This window comes from Sceloporus occidentalis, unplaced genomic scaffold (genome assembly GCF_023333645.1).
Source record: "Sceloporus occidentalis isolate IW3139 unplaced genomic scaffold, rSceOcc1.0.p SCAF_3, whole genome shotgun sequence".
Taxonomy (NCBI): Eukaryota; Metazoa; Chordata; class Lepidosauria; order Squamata; family Phrynosomatidae; genus Sceloporus; species Sceloporus occidentalis.
The window spans coordinates 36,570,876-36,585,793 of NW_028316983.1; the positions used below are offsets into that span (position 1 = coordinate 36,570,876).

Here is a 14,918-nt window from a genome sequence, read left to right on the forward strand (position 1 = left end):
GGCTTGAGCGTGTACACTCAAAGCCGCTTATAAAAAGTCCGCGTATGCGGAGGCCCCACTGTATTCCTAGATTGAGGTCTCCACAAGAAGTGATGCTGGACAGACATAAATCAACAGAAAAATATTTAAGATATAACAATATTATAGACCCAAAGACAAGATATGGAAACGTCGAAATGAGGGACATAAAGGACATTCAAACTATAGAGGAAAAAAATTCATTGATTATTATATCATCAGTTACTGGGAATAGTTAAAGCCGATAGAAATAAGATAGGCCTTTATCTTCAAAAAATGAGATTGATACAATACTCCTGGAAAATAAACCAAAACAAATATCAAAACTTTACAAAGTGATATACAGAGAGGCCAAAATAATCCAGTTTCAGACCGCTTTTAACTGCCCTGGCTCAGTGCTAGGGGACACTGGGAACTGTAGTTTGTTGTGGTACCAGAGCTCTCTCTGATTGATTGAGGCAAGGCAGTTAAAGCGGTCTCAAACTGGATTATTTCCACAGTGTGTTTTGGACCATAGTCAAGCTAAGTATGTGGACATGGTTACTTTGGTCCAAAACACCCTGCAGAAATAACCCAGTTTGGGACTGCTTTAACTGCCCTGCCTCAATCAATGCCATGGAATCCTGGGAACTGTACTTTTGTGAGACATTTGGCCTTCTCTGTCAGAGAGGGAGAGAGCTCTGGTGCCACAACAAACTACAATTCCCAGGGTTCCATGGCATTGAGCCAGGGCAGTTAAAGCAGTCTCAGAGTGGATTATTTCTGCAGTGTGTCTTGGACCAGAGCAACCCACTTTGAGGGCCAGCCAGCCCATCACACTGGAGAAATAACCCAGTTTGGCACCGCTTTAAATCTTTGTCTGGTTCTTTGCTATGGAATTCTGGGAGATGGAGTTTGTTGTGGGCCCAGAGGGATTAAAATGTCTAAAATGACCCTCGTTGCAGCCACACCCCTCGAGTGGCCAGAGGTCCGGCTAGTGACCGCCACAAGGGGCTGGCTCTCTTTTTCTTTTCTCATTCAAGAGTTATTTGAACTGGGAAACGCTTCTCTGGAGGGATATTTCCAAAAGCCCTGCTGCCTTGGCTTGCAGTTTCCTACTCCGTCCGCCTCCTTCCTCAGGGCCCTTCAAAAATGAATCCTCTATTGAGTTTGCAAGGTAATAAAGGGAGGGGAGTTCTTTCTTTCTTTCTTTCTTTCTTTCTCTCTCTCTCTCTCTCTCCCCCCTCTTTTCAACTCTGCTGCATGGCTTTGCAAGCCTCCTTTGGCTTACAGAGCAGCTAAAAGCACTCTACAGAAATAATCCAGTTTCAGACCGCTTTTAACTGCCCTGGCTCAGTGCTAGGGGACACTGGGAACTGTAGTTTGTTGTGGCACCAGAGCTCTCTCTGACAGAGAAGGCTAAATGTCTCACAAAACTACAGTTCCCAGAATTCCCTCTCACTGAGCTAGGGAAGTTAAAGCGGTCTCGAACTGGGTTATTTCTGCAGTGGGTTTTGGACCACTTTATGGCTATGGAAACTCAGGAGGGGGGTGGCCTTGAGCAAGTCACACTCTCTCAGCCTCAGGACAATAAGTCCTAAAAACCCTCAAAACAGGGATGCCTTGCTTGATTGGGACAACTAATCAATAATCAATATTTCTATTCTATTCTAATTGGGATACTGGGCTCACTTAATGGCCATGGAATCCCAGTGGGGTGAGTTTAGGCAAGTCACACTCTCTCAGCCTTAGAGCAGGAGCATCCCAGGTCCACAAAACAGGGATACTTTTATTGATGATTGGGCCAAACAGTCAATCATGGGTTTGGCTGGGTGGTCAAAATCCATTAAGGTATCCCCATTTTGTGGATTTGGGGGAGACATACTAAAACCAATGGCAGTACTTGCCCATAGGGAAACCATACTTGGCCATACGGAATCATTGGGGAATACTTGCCCATAGAGAATCATTGGGGATTATTTGCCCATAGAGAATCATTGGGCTAATGATCCCCGATGATTCTCTATGGGCAAGTATTCCCCTATATTTCCCTATTGGCAAGTATGGTTTCCCTATGGACCAGTACTATCATTTGTTTTAGTATGTCCCGATTTGTGGGTGTTGTATTACTTGGCTTCAGGCTGCCCCTGGATTAAATCCTGTCAGTTTTGCTTGGCCCCAATCAATAAAAGTATCCCTCTTTTGTGGATTTTTGGGGTGTTTACTGTTCTGAGCTGAAAGCTTTCCACATGTATTTTGTGGCTTTTTTTGTTGGGCCCAGGTCAATAAAAGTACCCCTGTTTTGTGTGGGATTTGGGGTGTCACTATACTTTGCTTCAGGCCATAAGTCCCCTCAGCCTCAGAGGATGGCAATGGTCAAACTATGACTCTCTGGGGACCAGAGTTCGAATCCTGGCTCAGCCATGGAAACCCACTTGGGTCACCTCAGGCAAGCCTCACTCTCTCAGCCTCAGTGCAGGAACACCCCAGGTCCAGAAAACAGGAATGACTTTATTCATAACCAATAACATTATCATAACCAATAACAATTGTGGATCGGGGGGGGGGGTGTTCCTGCTCTGAGGCTGAGAGAGTGTGACTTGCCCAAGGTCACCTTTCCCTGACTTTCCATAGCCACAAATGACACAAAATTTATTATTTCAGAAACGCCTTGAAGGCACCCAATTGCTATTGTTATTAATGAAGGTAACAACAACAAAAGCGCCTTTTCTTATTGGCAGCTTTGGTAAGTCCCTCTCCACCACCGTTTCTCATGTCCAGCGTTGTGATTCGCGGCCGCGCCTGTCAGTCACCGACTTTGACTCTGGCCACGCCCCGTCTTCCTGATTGAGCGCCCGCTTTCTTCCCTCCTCCCACCCACATACGCAACTCCCGCCTCCTACTCGGAGGCGGCCCCTGATTGGGCCGGAGGCGCGCCCGTCACGGCGCCGGTCCAATCAGGGCCGCCCTCCATGCCCACGAGCGAGCCGGGAACTTGCAAGTAAGTGTGTGCCTGTGGGTTGGGGAGCAGAAGCTTTTAGGGAAGGCGAGGGAGAGGGTCTTTGGTCTTGAAATGGCGGCCATGATGCTGGAGAGCATCCAAAGGTGTCTCTCAAAATGGGGCTCCTTGCTAGAGAAGGGGGGCTTTCTGGGGAAGGGGAGAAGGGCCAGGGAGAACCAGGCTGCGCTCCAGAGTTAATTTTAAATACACTTTTGTTTTATATTTTTATTTTTAAAGCCACTTTTTAAAACAAAAATTGCTCCTCCTTTCCCAGGACTGTCCTCCTTTTAGTTATCAGAGTTGCAGATGACACCAAATTTAGGAGGAGTTAGCTAACGCCCCAGAGGACAGGATCAGAATTCAAAATGACCTTAATAGATTAGAAAGCTGAGCCAAAGCTGACAAAATGAATTTCAACACAGAGAAATGTCAAGTACTGCATTTAGGGTTGCAAAATGAAAAGCATAGATGTAGGATGGGGGAACACCTGGTTTAAGGAGACTTATATGTGTGAGAGGGATCTAGCAGTCCAAGTGGACCACAAGCTGAGCATGAGTCAAGAGTGTGATGCGGCAGCTAACAAGGCCAATGCGATTTTAGGCTGCATCAATAGAAGTATAGTGTCTAGATCAAGGGAAGTAATAGTGCCACTATATTCTGCTCTGGTCAGGCCCCACCTGGAATATTGTGTCCAGTTCTGGGCACCACAATTCAAAAAGGACATTGAGAAACTGGAGTGTGTCTAAAGGAGGGCGACTAAAATGGTGAAAGGTCTGGAAACCATTTCCTATGAGGAGCGACTCAGGGAGCTGGGTATGTTTAGCCTGGAGAAAAGAAGGTTAAGAGGTGATATGATAGCCCTGTTTAAATACTTGAAGGGATGTCATATTGAGGAGGGAGCAAGCTTGTTTTCTGCTGCTCCAGAGATTAGGACCCAGAGCAATGGATGCAAGCTCCAGGAAAAGAGGTTCCACTTCAACATTAGGAGGAACTTCCTGACAGTAAGGGCTGTTCAACAGTGGAACACACTCCCTCGGAGTGTAGTGGAATCTCCTTCCTTGGAGGTCTTTAGGCAGAGGCTGGATGGCCATCTATTGGGGATGCTTTGATTGAGAGTTCCTGCGTGGCAGAATGGGGTTGGACTGGATGACCCTTGCGGTCTCTTCCAACTCTACAAGTCTATGATTCAACCTTCTGTCTAGGAGGCATTTCAAAGTGTTCTCCAGTTTGACTATCATTCAGAAGCATGTTTATTTGGTCACAGCTTCCCTTTTTTCTTTGAAGTGTCCTACATTTTGTGGTTAGGACAGGGTGCCTGGGCGTCTTCCTTTCCCAGGACCTGTCCTCCCATTTCAGCCTCCTGTGCAGAAGGAATTTAAAAAAAAAAACATCCTTCAGTTTGGTCATGACTAAGGCTTCATCCGCACTGCAGAAATAATCCAGACTGACACTGCTTTTAACTGCCGCGGCTCAGTGCTGTGGGATTCTGGGGTCTGTAGTTTTTGTAGTAGGACCAGAGCTCTCTGACAGAGAAGGCTCAATGTGTCACACAACTACAGTTGCCAGGATTCCATCGCACTGAGCCATGGCAGTTAAAAAGGTATCAAACTGGATCATTTCTGCAGTGTGGATGCAGCCTAAGGCATATGAAATTGAAGGCCCACAACAATAAAAAGATCAACTTTATCTTCATGAAAAGTGGGGGAAATAGTCTCTAACTAGATTTACACTGTTATAACAATGTAAAGTAATGGTGAGCATAGTGACCAACTGAGAATAATGGTTAGGCAGGATATTATTTGATTATGTAATATGTGACGGGTTCCTGGCCAGTATGTGAATAGTCCATTGGAAACCATTATGTTTGGAATGGTTATATTCTATCTGTGATGGATTTTCATACTTGAAGATCATTACTTGAAGATATAGCCAGCTTCTGGCAGTGCTGGTTAAGCATGGCTTTCACTACTTTATTAGTGCAACCATTAAAACAAATGAAGGACAATTTTAACATGCCATTTCAGCAAAGGATCCTGGCCTGTTTTCCTCTTCACACTTTAGTACTTGTTCTTGATATGTTTTCTGGCATGTTTTGGAGAGGCAAGTGAAGAACCCTTGTTCAGATGATACCCTAAAAGCCATTTCTGGTTTGGTCTGTGGTCATGTGAGCGGAGGAAAGCATAGTGGGATCAGATGAGATTTGTCTGTCACCTTAGAGTTCTTGATAAGTCAGAGCTCTGAAATTATTTTGACTTATAGTTACATGTGATCAAGGGAAGTAATAGTTCCACTCTATTCTGCTCTGGTCAGGCCCCACCTAGAATATTGTGTCCAGTTCTAGGCACCATAATTTAAAAAGGATGTTGAAAAACTGGAGCATGTCCAAAGGAGGGCGACTAAAATGGTGAAGGGTCTGGAAACCATGCCCTATGAGGAAAGACTTAGGGAGCTGGGTATGTTTAGCCTGGAGAAGAGAAGGTTAAGAGGTGATATGATAGCCCTGTTTAAATACTTGAAGGGATGTCATATTGAGAAGGGAGCAAGCTTGTTTTCTGCTGCTCCAGAGACTAGGACCTGGAGCAATGGATGCAAGCTCCAGGAAAAGAGATTCCACCTCAACATTAGGAGGAACTTCCTGACAGTAAGGGCTGTTGGACGGTGGAACAAACTCCCTCGGAGTGTAGTGGAGTCTCCTTCCCTGGAGGTCTCTAAATAGAGGCTGGATGGCCATCTGTTGGGGATGCTTTGATTTAGATTTCCTGCATGGCAGGGGGTTGGAGTGGATGGCCCTTGCGGTCTCTTCCAACTCTATGATTCTATGAACACTTCTGTGAATGTTTTGAGCTTTTATTTGGTCATAGCCTCCCTTTTTCTTGAATGTCGTACATTTTGTTAGCGCCTTGTTGTCCTCCTTTGCGGTTAGGGCATCTGGTCACACTGCATGTGAGATAAAGGTTTCTAGATGACCGCACTATACTCTTATAGTGCTGCTATTCCACTTTAACTACTCTGGCTGCCCCCTGTTGCATTCTGGGATTTGCAGTTGAGGGAGGGGCCATTTAGAATTCTCAGCCAGAGAGCTCTTAGGCCTCACTGAACTACAAATCCCAGAATGCAACAGGAGGCAGACAAAGCCGTGAAAGCGGAATAGCATCACTATAAGAGTGTAGTGTGCTAATGTGGATGGTGAGTCTGACATCCCACATTCATTTGGGTCCAGTTTAGTGGGGCAGGTCTGCCATCTTAACCAGTCTCTCCTGATGTTTATTTAAACCAACGGTGCTTGGAAGGGAGGCTGCATCCACAGTGCAGAAATAATCCAGTTTGACACTAGTTTAACAGCTATGGCTCAAATGTGTGGAATCCTGGGAGTTGTAGCTTTGTGAGATATATAGCCTTACCTCTCAAAGAGCTCTGGTCAGGATATGTCCCACATTTCAACTTTCTGTCCAGGAGGAATTCTGAAATGTCCTCCATGTTAAGCATGACTAAGAAGCATGAATTTATCTTTAGAACAATGTTTTTAGCTTTTATTCTGTCATGTCCTACATTCTTCTTTGATGTCCAATATTTTGTGATGACCTTTGAGGTTATGACATCTAGTCACCCTGCCAAAACAAACTACAGTTCCCAGAATTGCAGAGCATTGAGCCATGGCAGTTAAAGCGGTGTCAAACTGGATTCTTTCCATAGTGCAGATGCAGCCTTAAGGGATGTAAGGAAGAGGAGAGGAATCCCTTTACTCTTCTTTGCTGTTCAAAATCTGGCATTTGATTTCCAAACCCGCATATGAAGAAGATGCCAGTGCTAGGTTAGTGGGATGCTAAGGAGAGCCTAAAGATACAAGATCCTATCTGATCTTGGAAGATAAGCAGAGTTAGCCCTGGTTAGTACTTCAGTGGAATTGAATACCAGGCACTGTAGGCTATATTTCAGAGAAAGCAACTGGCAAAACCACCCCTTGAGAAGTCCTTGCCTAAGAAAAGCCTATGAAATTAATGGGGTCGACAGTGTAGAGGTTTGAGGGTTAGATTGCCTCTGGATAACAGAATTCAAATCCCCATTAACCTGTAAAACCCACTGTGTGACACTGGACAAGTCACACATTCTAAGCCTCAGAGGATGGCAATGGCAAACCCCCTTTGAAGAAACTTGTAAAGAAAACCCTGTGATAGGTTAACCTTAGTATCGCCCATAAGCTGGAAATAAATTGAAGGCATACAACAACAACAAGAACTTGACGGTACATAAACACACACAAGGGAGACCCATCAAGTTGTATGGTGCAAAATTCGGGAGGGAGAAAAGGATGCACTTTGGACATAAACTGTGGGATTCTGTGCCCCCTCTCACCATCTCCAGGACCAGGGAAAGTAGGATGCCTGGGCAACTTGTCCTAGCCACAAAATGTAGGACACTTCAAAGAAAGTGTCCTTTATTTGGCAATATAGTGAGGTATATTGATTACTAAAGAGCAGAAACAGGTGAATACAGTTGTATTCATGTCCTTCTCATAGGTTGGCACATACTCTGGACGTAATGCTGGACTAGATTTCTTGTTACATCTAGTTTTCTACTTATAGAAAGTTTGTATGGGGCAACATTTTATCATGTGATTTCTTCCATTGTCCATCCAAATAGTGTTGGACCATAGCTCCTATTATCTTCTGGGTTGATGGGAGTTACAGGCCAACACGCTCTGGAAGGACACGTATTCCTCAGCCTACTCCAGTATCAAGTAGATGATAGACATACCAGTACCTCATTTGTGATTTCTGTTTTAAATAGGACTTCCTTTTTTAAAAAAAATAAAATAAAAAAGAGTTCCTGGGCAGAATTTTAATAATCTTAGTAACAAGGCTAATTTTTCATCTACTTAAATTAATTTGCAGTAACTAATATCTTGGCTTTTATAATGTGACATGATTCAGTAACCCCTGGCTAGGGAATGCAACATTTATGTATTGTTTTTGTGCACTCTGTGACCCTACATACATTTACATGGCTATAATTTGCAATTATGCCACTGGCATTTATTTCTAAATAAGTGTTCTGAAGACGCTGTGTAAAATTACAGCGCTTTATAAATAAAGGTTAATAATAATAATAATAATAATAATAATGACACCCAAAACCTTGTAAAGAATTCTGTGCTACTGAAATTTTGCTTCCAAGTAAAATGATGCCTCCATTTTCTTTTCAGTTTACTGGGTTCAACGAGTCCTATGCATGCTGACTTCATTCTGCCCATTCTACCAGGAATACAGCCACATCTGCTGCTGTTAATACAGTATAGCAACATCCTGCCAATTTTAAGTCGCTGAGGAAGGGGAATATCCACAAACACTTCTTCTAAAATAAATCTGTTAGTTCTAAAAATGCCTCAAAATCCACAGAACATGCTTGCATTATTTATTTTATGCATTTTAGTTGGGCCCATAAAGGTATCACTGTTTTGTGGATTATTATTATTATTATTATTATTATTATTATTATGTTCTATTTTGCTGAAACATGGCTACCCCAAATATGTTTCTGAAATGTGCCACCTCTTTCCCCCCTATTTATACTGAAATAGATTAACATGTTTACTTCCTTGGAAATTACTGCACATAAGTGTCATTGAATTCAGTAAGATTTACTTTTGAATACATTGATGTAGAAAATGACTGCAGACCCTTGATGCACAAAGGTCCATGTGGCTGACTACACATCTTTGAATAGATTATGGGGATCAAGGCCACATCTAAACATAAAGAGGAAAAAGATTAGGTACCTGGTTATGACCTTGTGTAGTCCTCTACATGTATGATTGAAAACAAGTTTCATTTATATATTATAGTCTCCAAGTAACCACAGAATAGAGCACCTCTGCATTAGACAGGGGAAAAGCAGGGAGGTTTCCTCTGATGGATTCAAAAGGGGTATTCAGCTGGGAAGGGACTGAATCTGCAGTTGCACAACCCATTTTTGAGAATACAGAATACATAAACTAATAAGTGTTGCTAGCTCAACTGAAGTAATTGTTTATGTCGGAGGTAGAAATTGGACTTCCAGATAGTGTTGGACTGCAGCTCCAGTTAGTGCTAGCCAGTGAAGAGGGATTGTGAGAAATGTGGTCCAACAACACCTGTAGGGTCCACACAGTCCCCAGCCTGGGTAATGTGATCAGAACCAGTTAGCAAAGAACCCAATAGAAGTCAGAAAAACTGCTTAAAAGGAAGATAATAATCATCCTTGATGTTCCTATGGAAGTTTATGGTATTTGTTCTTTTTTTGGCAGCAAGGGCATTAAGAAAAGAATGGCTAGCAATGATGACCTCTTAAAAAATCTGCAGACTAACTTGCAAGAACTGAACAACCTCCGATCCAAATACTTTGCATCAACAAAACATCCTCCGACTATAGTTACAAAGTCATTGCTCCGTGACCAACATCAGTTGCCAAGAGAGAATATGAACATCCAGTCATTTGCTCCTAGGAAGAGCATCCGCCATCGAAACCCTTACTGGCCTGATGAAGAAATCCGGACATTCATTGAGATCTGGGGTGATGACCAAGTCCAAGCCTCGTTGGCCACCAATTTCCGCAACGAGGCCCAGTATGAATGGATCTCCGATCGGATGCGGGAATATGGCTATGACAGAGATATGAAGCAGTGCCGTTTGCGTGCCAAGGAGCTTCGGCGAGGATACAAGGCCATTGTTTGTGGAAATAATTCCTCCGTGAGTGGCCAGCGTGCTCTGCCCTTCTATGACGCCTTGAACAGTTTCTTATGCATGCATAAGGGCCTTGTGGTGTCCAAAGTTTCCCTCTCCATAGATCGGAGGAACCGAGAGGCACAAAAACTCGGTCTGGAGCAGGAGAAGAGTGAGAAGTTAAGTGTTGTCCTTGTCTCTGATGATGATGAAGCATCTATTCCAGAACCTGCAGATGAATCCAATGGCTATTTTCAAGATGCACAAATGGATTCCGATCTGGTAAATGCACAGTCTCCAAGTGATGAGTGGGAACAGCATGGAGAAGATGGCATTCTGACAGGTGATGTGGCTTCACCCAATTTTCATAACACTAGAGGGGAGAGCCATTCTGCAAATTCAGGTAAATGTTGACAAGTGAAATTCAGGTGTCAAAAATACAGGCAAAGGGTTCTGCATTGTGATGGTATCTGGCTCATAAGCAACAATGCAATTCCCAGTGTAATCTCTCCAGAATGCTCCTTCTCGTTGTATAGTTCTGTCACACACATATTGGTCATTTCTGTGTCAGTGAAGAATGGGCTGGGAGGAGCAGCAAGATATGTGTCCAGCTATTTTCCTTTAGCTGGATGCACTATGACAGGCATCCTCAGGGACATTTCAGGAGTCCTTGGAGGTCTCTGAGCATCATATTAATGCTGTGCATTTAGCTAAAGGCAAGTAGCTGGGCACATCTCTGACTCTTCACCAACTTTCCACTAACACAGAAATTGCCATATTGGAGGTTGCCACACTGGAGAGGTAGATTGTGGGGACTTTGGTTGTTGCATAACTGGAACAGAATTCTGCAGTGACCAAAAATTCCTGTACAATAGTATCAGTTGGATTTAATGCCATTGTAATTCACTGACAGGATGCCCATTGTTTTCTGGCAGTGCAATTTAGGCTACATGTTAATTAGATTGCTGTTTGGTCTGTCCATAATTTCATGAGTCCCTGTGCTGGTAGGACACCAACAGAAAACCAGAGGGGAAGAAAACTCTGAATAAATAATTAAAAACAAGTTAATAATACTGTGAGAAATATAGGGATGCAAGACAACAGAAGGGTATAGGCAATACAATAGAACTAAATATCACAGTTTATAAGGCCATATACAACCAGAAGACAACTATATTGGCAATGTATAACACTTATAAGGATATATACAGCCAGATAACAATGATAAAACAGAACAGCTTCAATACTGATAGTTTCAAGGCAGATACGAGATGTCATAATAAAAGCTGGAGCCATATACATAGCCAGATCTATTCAGACATCTGAATGGGATAAACAAGCAAAACAGAATCCAAGAGCCATGTTCCACTGAAGAGCAGAAATACAACTACTCCCAGGAACATGGAGTTATTTCAGTAGAATCTATTGGACTCCAAGGATTGTAAGTGATACAGAAATTAACCATATTAACATTTTGAGCTCTGAATAAATTTATATGTCTTTGCTTGTTACCAGAAGAAGGCCATTCTAACCTTAAGCCTGGAAGTTTCAAGGCCTGGAAGCAGTCACTGAGAAGGTCTTCTCCTCTGTTCCCACCAGCCAGGCCTGTGTTGGGACTGCAATAAAGGCCTTTCCTGAGAGCTTTCCTGAAGCTCTCAGAGCCTGGCTCTTATGGGAAAATGTGCTTCATCTAACCTGAGCCATATAGGGCTTTATGTTTATGATGACTCAATGTGGAAGGGAAAGTTCCAAACATACTATAGGTTGTCTCATTGTTGTAATACAGTGCATCTGAAATTAATCCTATTGACTCATAACTTGTTATTTTTACATTGAATGTGCTCTGGGGTCCTTTCACAATGCTGCTGTTGTATTAACCTGTTCTGCTATTACAGGCCCGTCCAGCTCCTTCCCTAGGGGAGCCCTAACTGATGCTGACTGTATGAATAACCACTGGAATAGGAAGCAGAGGAAACAAGCTGAAGTTGCCTCAGAACTTGTGGATGCCATCTCACAAGTGGGTGACAGACTAGTAAATGCACTGTGTGATTTGCACTCAAAACACAGGGAGACATCTGAGCTTGCACAGACCAGGGAAAGTAATGCCCGCAAAGAGGAGTTTGCCATCCTGGCAAGTCATGTGGACCAGGCTACAAAAAATATGGACAAACTCATCTCTCTGATGGAGACATCTACCAGAAGGATTGCAGACGCCATGGACAGGCAAACAGTTGCCTTGGAGAACTTGGCACAGTTGTTTGCCACTCGAGCGCCTGCTCTTTCAGTGCCTTTGGTATCCCAGGGGCATCCTATGCTTTCTTCCCCAAGCACCTCTGTACCGCTTTCATCTTCACCAGCAGGCCTGCATGGTGCCCTAAACACTTTGGCAGCATGCCATCCTAGTGATACCAAACCATCAAGATCACCAGCTCCCCGTAAGGCTAAGGAATGTGGGCCACAAGCAAAGAAAATTAAAAAAGAAGATGACTAGTATATTCTGATTGTGCAACAATCCCTTGGACATGTGCATTGGCTCTTATGGGGTGAACATTCATCTTTTTTTAAAAAAATCTTCTGGGGGAAGTAAAGAAGGTGGAGGGTTTAACATACAGTGCGTCCGCATCATACGCAGACGCACTATATGCAGCTTTCAGCATATGCTGAAAGCCACACAGGAGCGCACGGGCATGCGGGGCGAGGCATCCCATTGAAAGTAATGGGGTGCGTGGCACCGCGCCATGCACGAGCCCCATTACTTTCAATGGGGCTCGAGCATATGTGGTTTTTTTTATGCAGGGGGGGTCTGGAACGGATCCCCCGCATTAAAAAAAGGCACACTGTACTTCTTTTATTGTTTTTAAATCTTTGTAGCTAGATTTTAACAACGAAATCCTATATTATTGTTACATTATGTAACTTTACATATACCTAGCTACATAGCAGGTGCTCTGAGAAACCTCCTTATTGAATTGCGCAGATGTGTAAGGACACAGGCATGAGCAACCAATGTGCACTGGAACCGTAGTGCATTGCTACACAATGTGCATCAGTACACAATATACATCAGTATGTTATGCACATCAGTGTTGTGTGCATCAGAAGCCTACATACATTGTTTACCAATGCACATTTTACATTGATGTGCAGTATGGACTGGTGCACATCACATACTGATGTGCATCAGACACCAGGCTGGCTCTGCTGCAAATTAATATAACAGTAGCCCTCTATTGGATACAGATATTACGTAACTGTGCAGTTCTAATTCTCACCTATATGTCAATTTACAAAGACATAACACTACAATAGGATTCCAGTGCAAGTGTATGGGTGGGTTATATGGAGATGGGATAACTTTTACCCAGAATAATAGAACTGTACTGTTCACTGACATTCCATTTTATTGTTCCATATTTTGCTCTTTAGTTACACGGTTTGGGCTCCAGTCCTGTATACTTACTTGAGGAGAATCAAGTCCCTTGACATTAGTAGGCTTTACTTCTGACTAAACATCACTACCTTCATCCTGTCCTCCTAGGCTGGATGTTGGCTTGGAATATGGAAAATGTGGATTCATTATCCCCATTCAGCCATGAACTCACTGAATGGCATTTGGCAAGTTTCTCTAAGCCAGAATTTCTCTTTGTCTCCAAATATGTAATACTAATGACCTCAAACATGTTGGTTTTGAAGGGTAATGACTGAAAAAATAGTGAATCGTTGTGCATACTATACTGATGCAGAAGGTAGGAGTAGGGAATTCCTTTTGAGACATTTGCTATATAAAATCCTATTACTAAATCAATGAGATGGACCACTAATAGTCAACTATTTTTTTCTTCAGTATGTGACAGACAAACCTATATCAAATTGGCAAGACAAAATAGTCTCCCATTTTAAAAAAAAACTTCTAAGATGGTTGTAGACCCTTGGGCTAAAATTCAAACTTGTTTTGTGATGTTGCATTTACAAGTTGGATGGGTTAGGCAACCAATGAGTAGTGCTGTAGATGAAGTAGAGCCAGTTTCGTTGATTAGTAAAGCACAGCAAGACCTCCAAGTTTCAGATAACTCTTCCTATTTTGTTCTATGGCATAAATAGATGATGATGATGACAACAACAACAAAACTAATTACTGCTGCTGCTGCTACTACTACTACTCTTCACTCATAAAAGTTCTGTGCAATCTTGCAGAAGAGACTAAGAACTGTTCCACGTACAGGAAACCTACAGCTCTCCAGATCTTGTTGGCTCCAGCTCCCAGCAGCCTCAGTCAAGATGGAGGGTTAGGATGAGGGGTAAACCATCATTCTGTTAAGTATTGCACTGGTGTAATTATGCTGGCATAACCACCAGCATAGATGAAGGCAGCAGGAGGGAAAAAAAGTCTGCAGGGGCAATAGCCATAAAGGCAGGCACTGGAAAAACAAACTGCTTAAAACCAGCACATTTTTGGCTGTCATTCTTTTGACCTGGAAAAGGTGAAACAACTAGCACAGTGCACCATCCTTTAAGGGCCAGTATTTTCCTGTCCCTGTGACTAATTCAGAAATTTCATTTCTAATGATGGCTAGTCTCACAAAGAGAAAATCTGAGAGTGGAAGTCATCTGTGTATATCCAGTCTTCTGGGGCATGCAATCTCTAACTGATGTACCACAACTATCTGGCCAATAGTCACTTGAATTATCAAGCGTCCATGAATTTATCTTTTGGAGCCGTCCAAGCAAGTAGTCAGTACCATATGTTGCAGTACTGAACTTCATGAGTTAATGCATTTTGGAGAAGTAGTTCCTTTTGTCTGTCCTGAAGTTAGTGACAATCAGTTCCAATTAATGATGCCAAAGGCTAGTAGTATAAGAGTTAGTGAACATTCTTTATCTCCTATATTTGTTATAAGTCTGGATTTGGTTTTAATTTGCTAAAGTGAAAAAAAAATCCAAACATGAGGGTGTCTTTGTTTGTTTTTCAAAAAGAAGGTGATTATCTTATATTTCTGGGGAAGTTAAAATAATTATGCACCCAAAGGTTTATTAGCCTGACAACCCAATACAGTTGGTCTGATTGATACTTTTTGAAGCACATCAGTTCTGGTAAGAAATCTTGTACATCAGGAATGTGAAATCCTTGGGTCTCCAAATGTTTTGTACTTTTACAATTCCTAGAATCTCTGCCACCATGGTCAATAATAAATGATTGCAGCAGTAATACTATAGCAGGGTTC

At 42.8% G+C, this 14,918-nt stretch overlaps 1 protein-coding gene across 5 annotated transcripts; it reads left to right on the forward strand.

Annotated features, from left to right (window-relative positions):
* Positions 1-1,100: 1,100 nt before the first annotated feature.
* On the forward strand, positions 1,101-14,638 carry LOC149315755 (uncharacterized). Of its 5 annotated transcripts, none has more exons than XM_089518532.1 (3): positions 1,101-1,174; positions 9,282-10,099; positions 11,592-14,638. In XM_089518532.1, exons 2-3 carry the CDS (start codon positions 9,301-9,303, stop codon positions 12,185-12,187), a joined length of 1,395 nt encoding a protein of 464 aa, XP_089374658.1. In that variant the 5' UTR covers positions 1,101-1,174; positions 9,282-9,300; the 3' UTR covers positions 12,188-14,638. The 5 variants fall into 5 exon arrangements, with proteins under 5 accessions (XP_089374658.1, XP_089374655.1, XP_089374660.1 ...); XM_089518529.1 differs by lacking the exon at positions 1,101-1,174 and adding an exon at positions 2,959-2,998; XM_089518534.1 differs by lacking the exon at positions 1,101-1,174 and adding an exon at positions 3,034-3,102.
* The last annotated feature ends 280 nt before the right edge of the window (positions 14,639-14,918 follow it).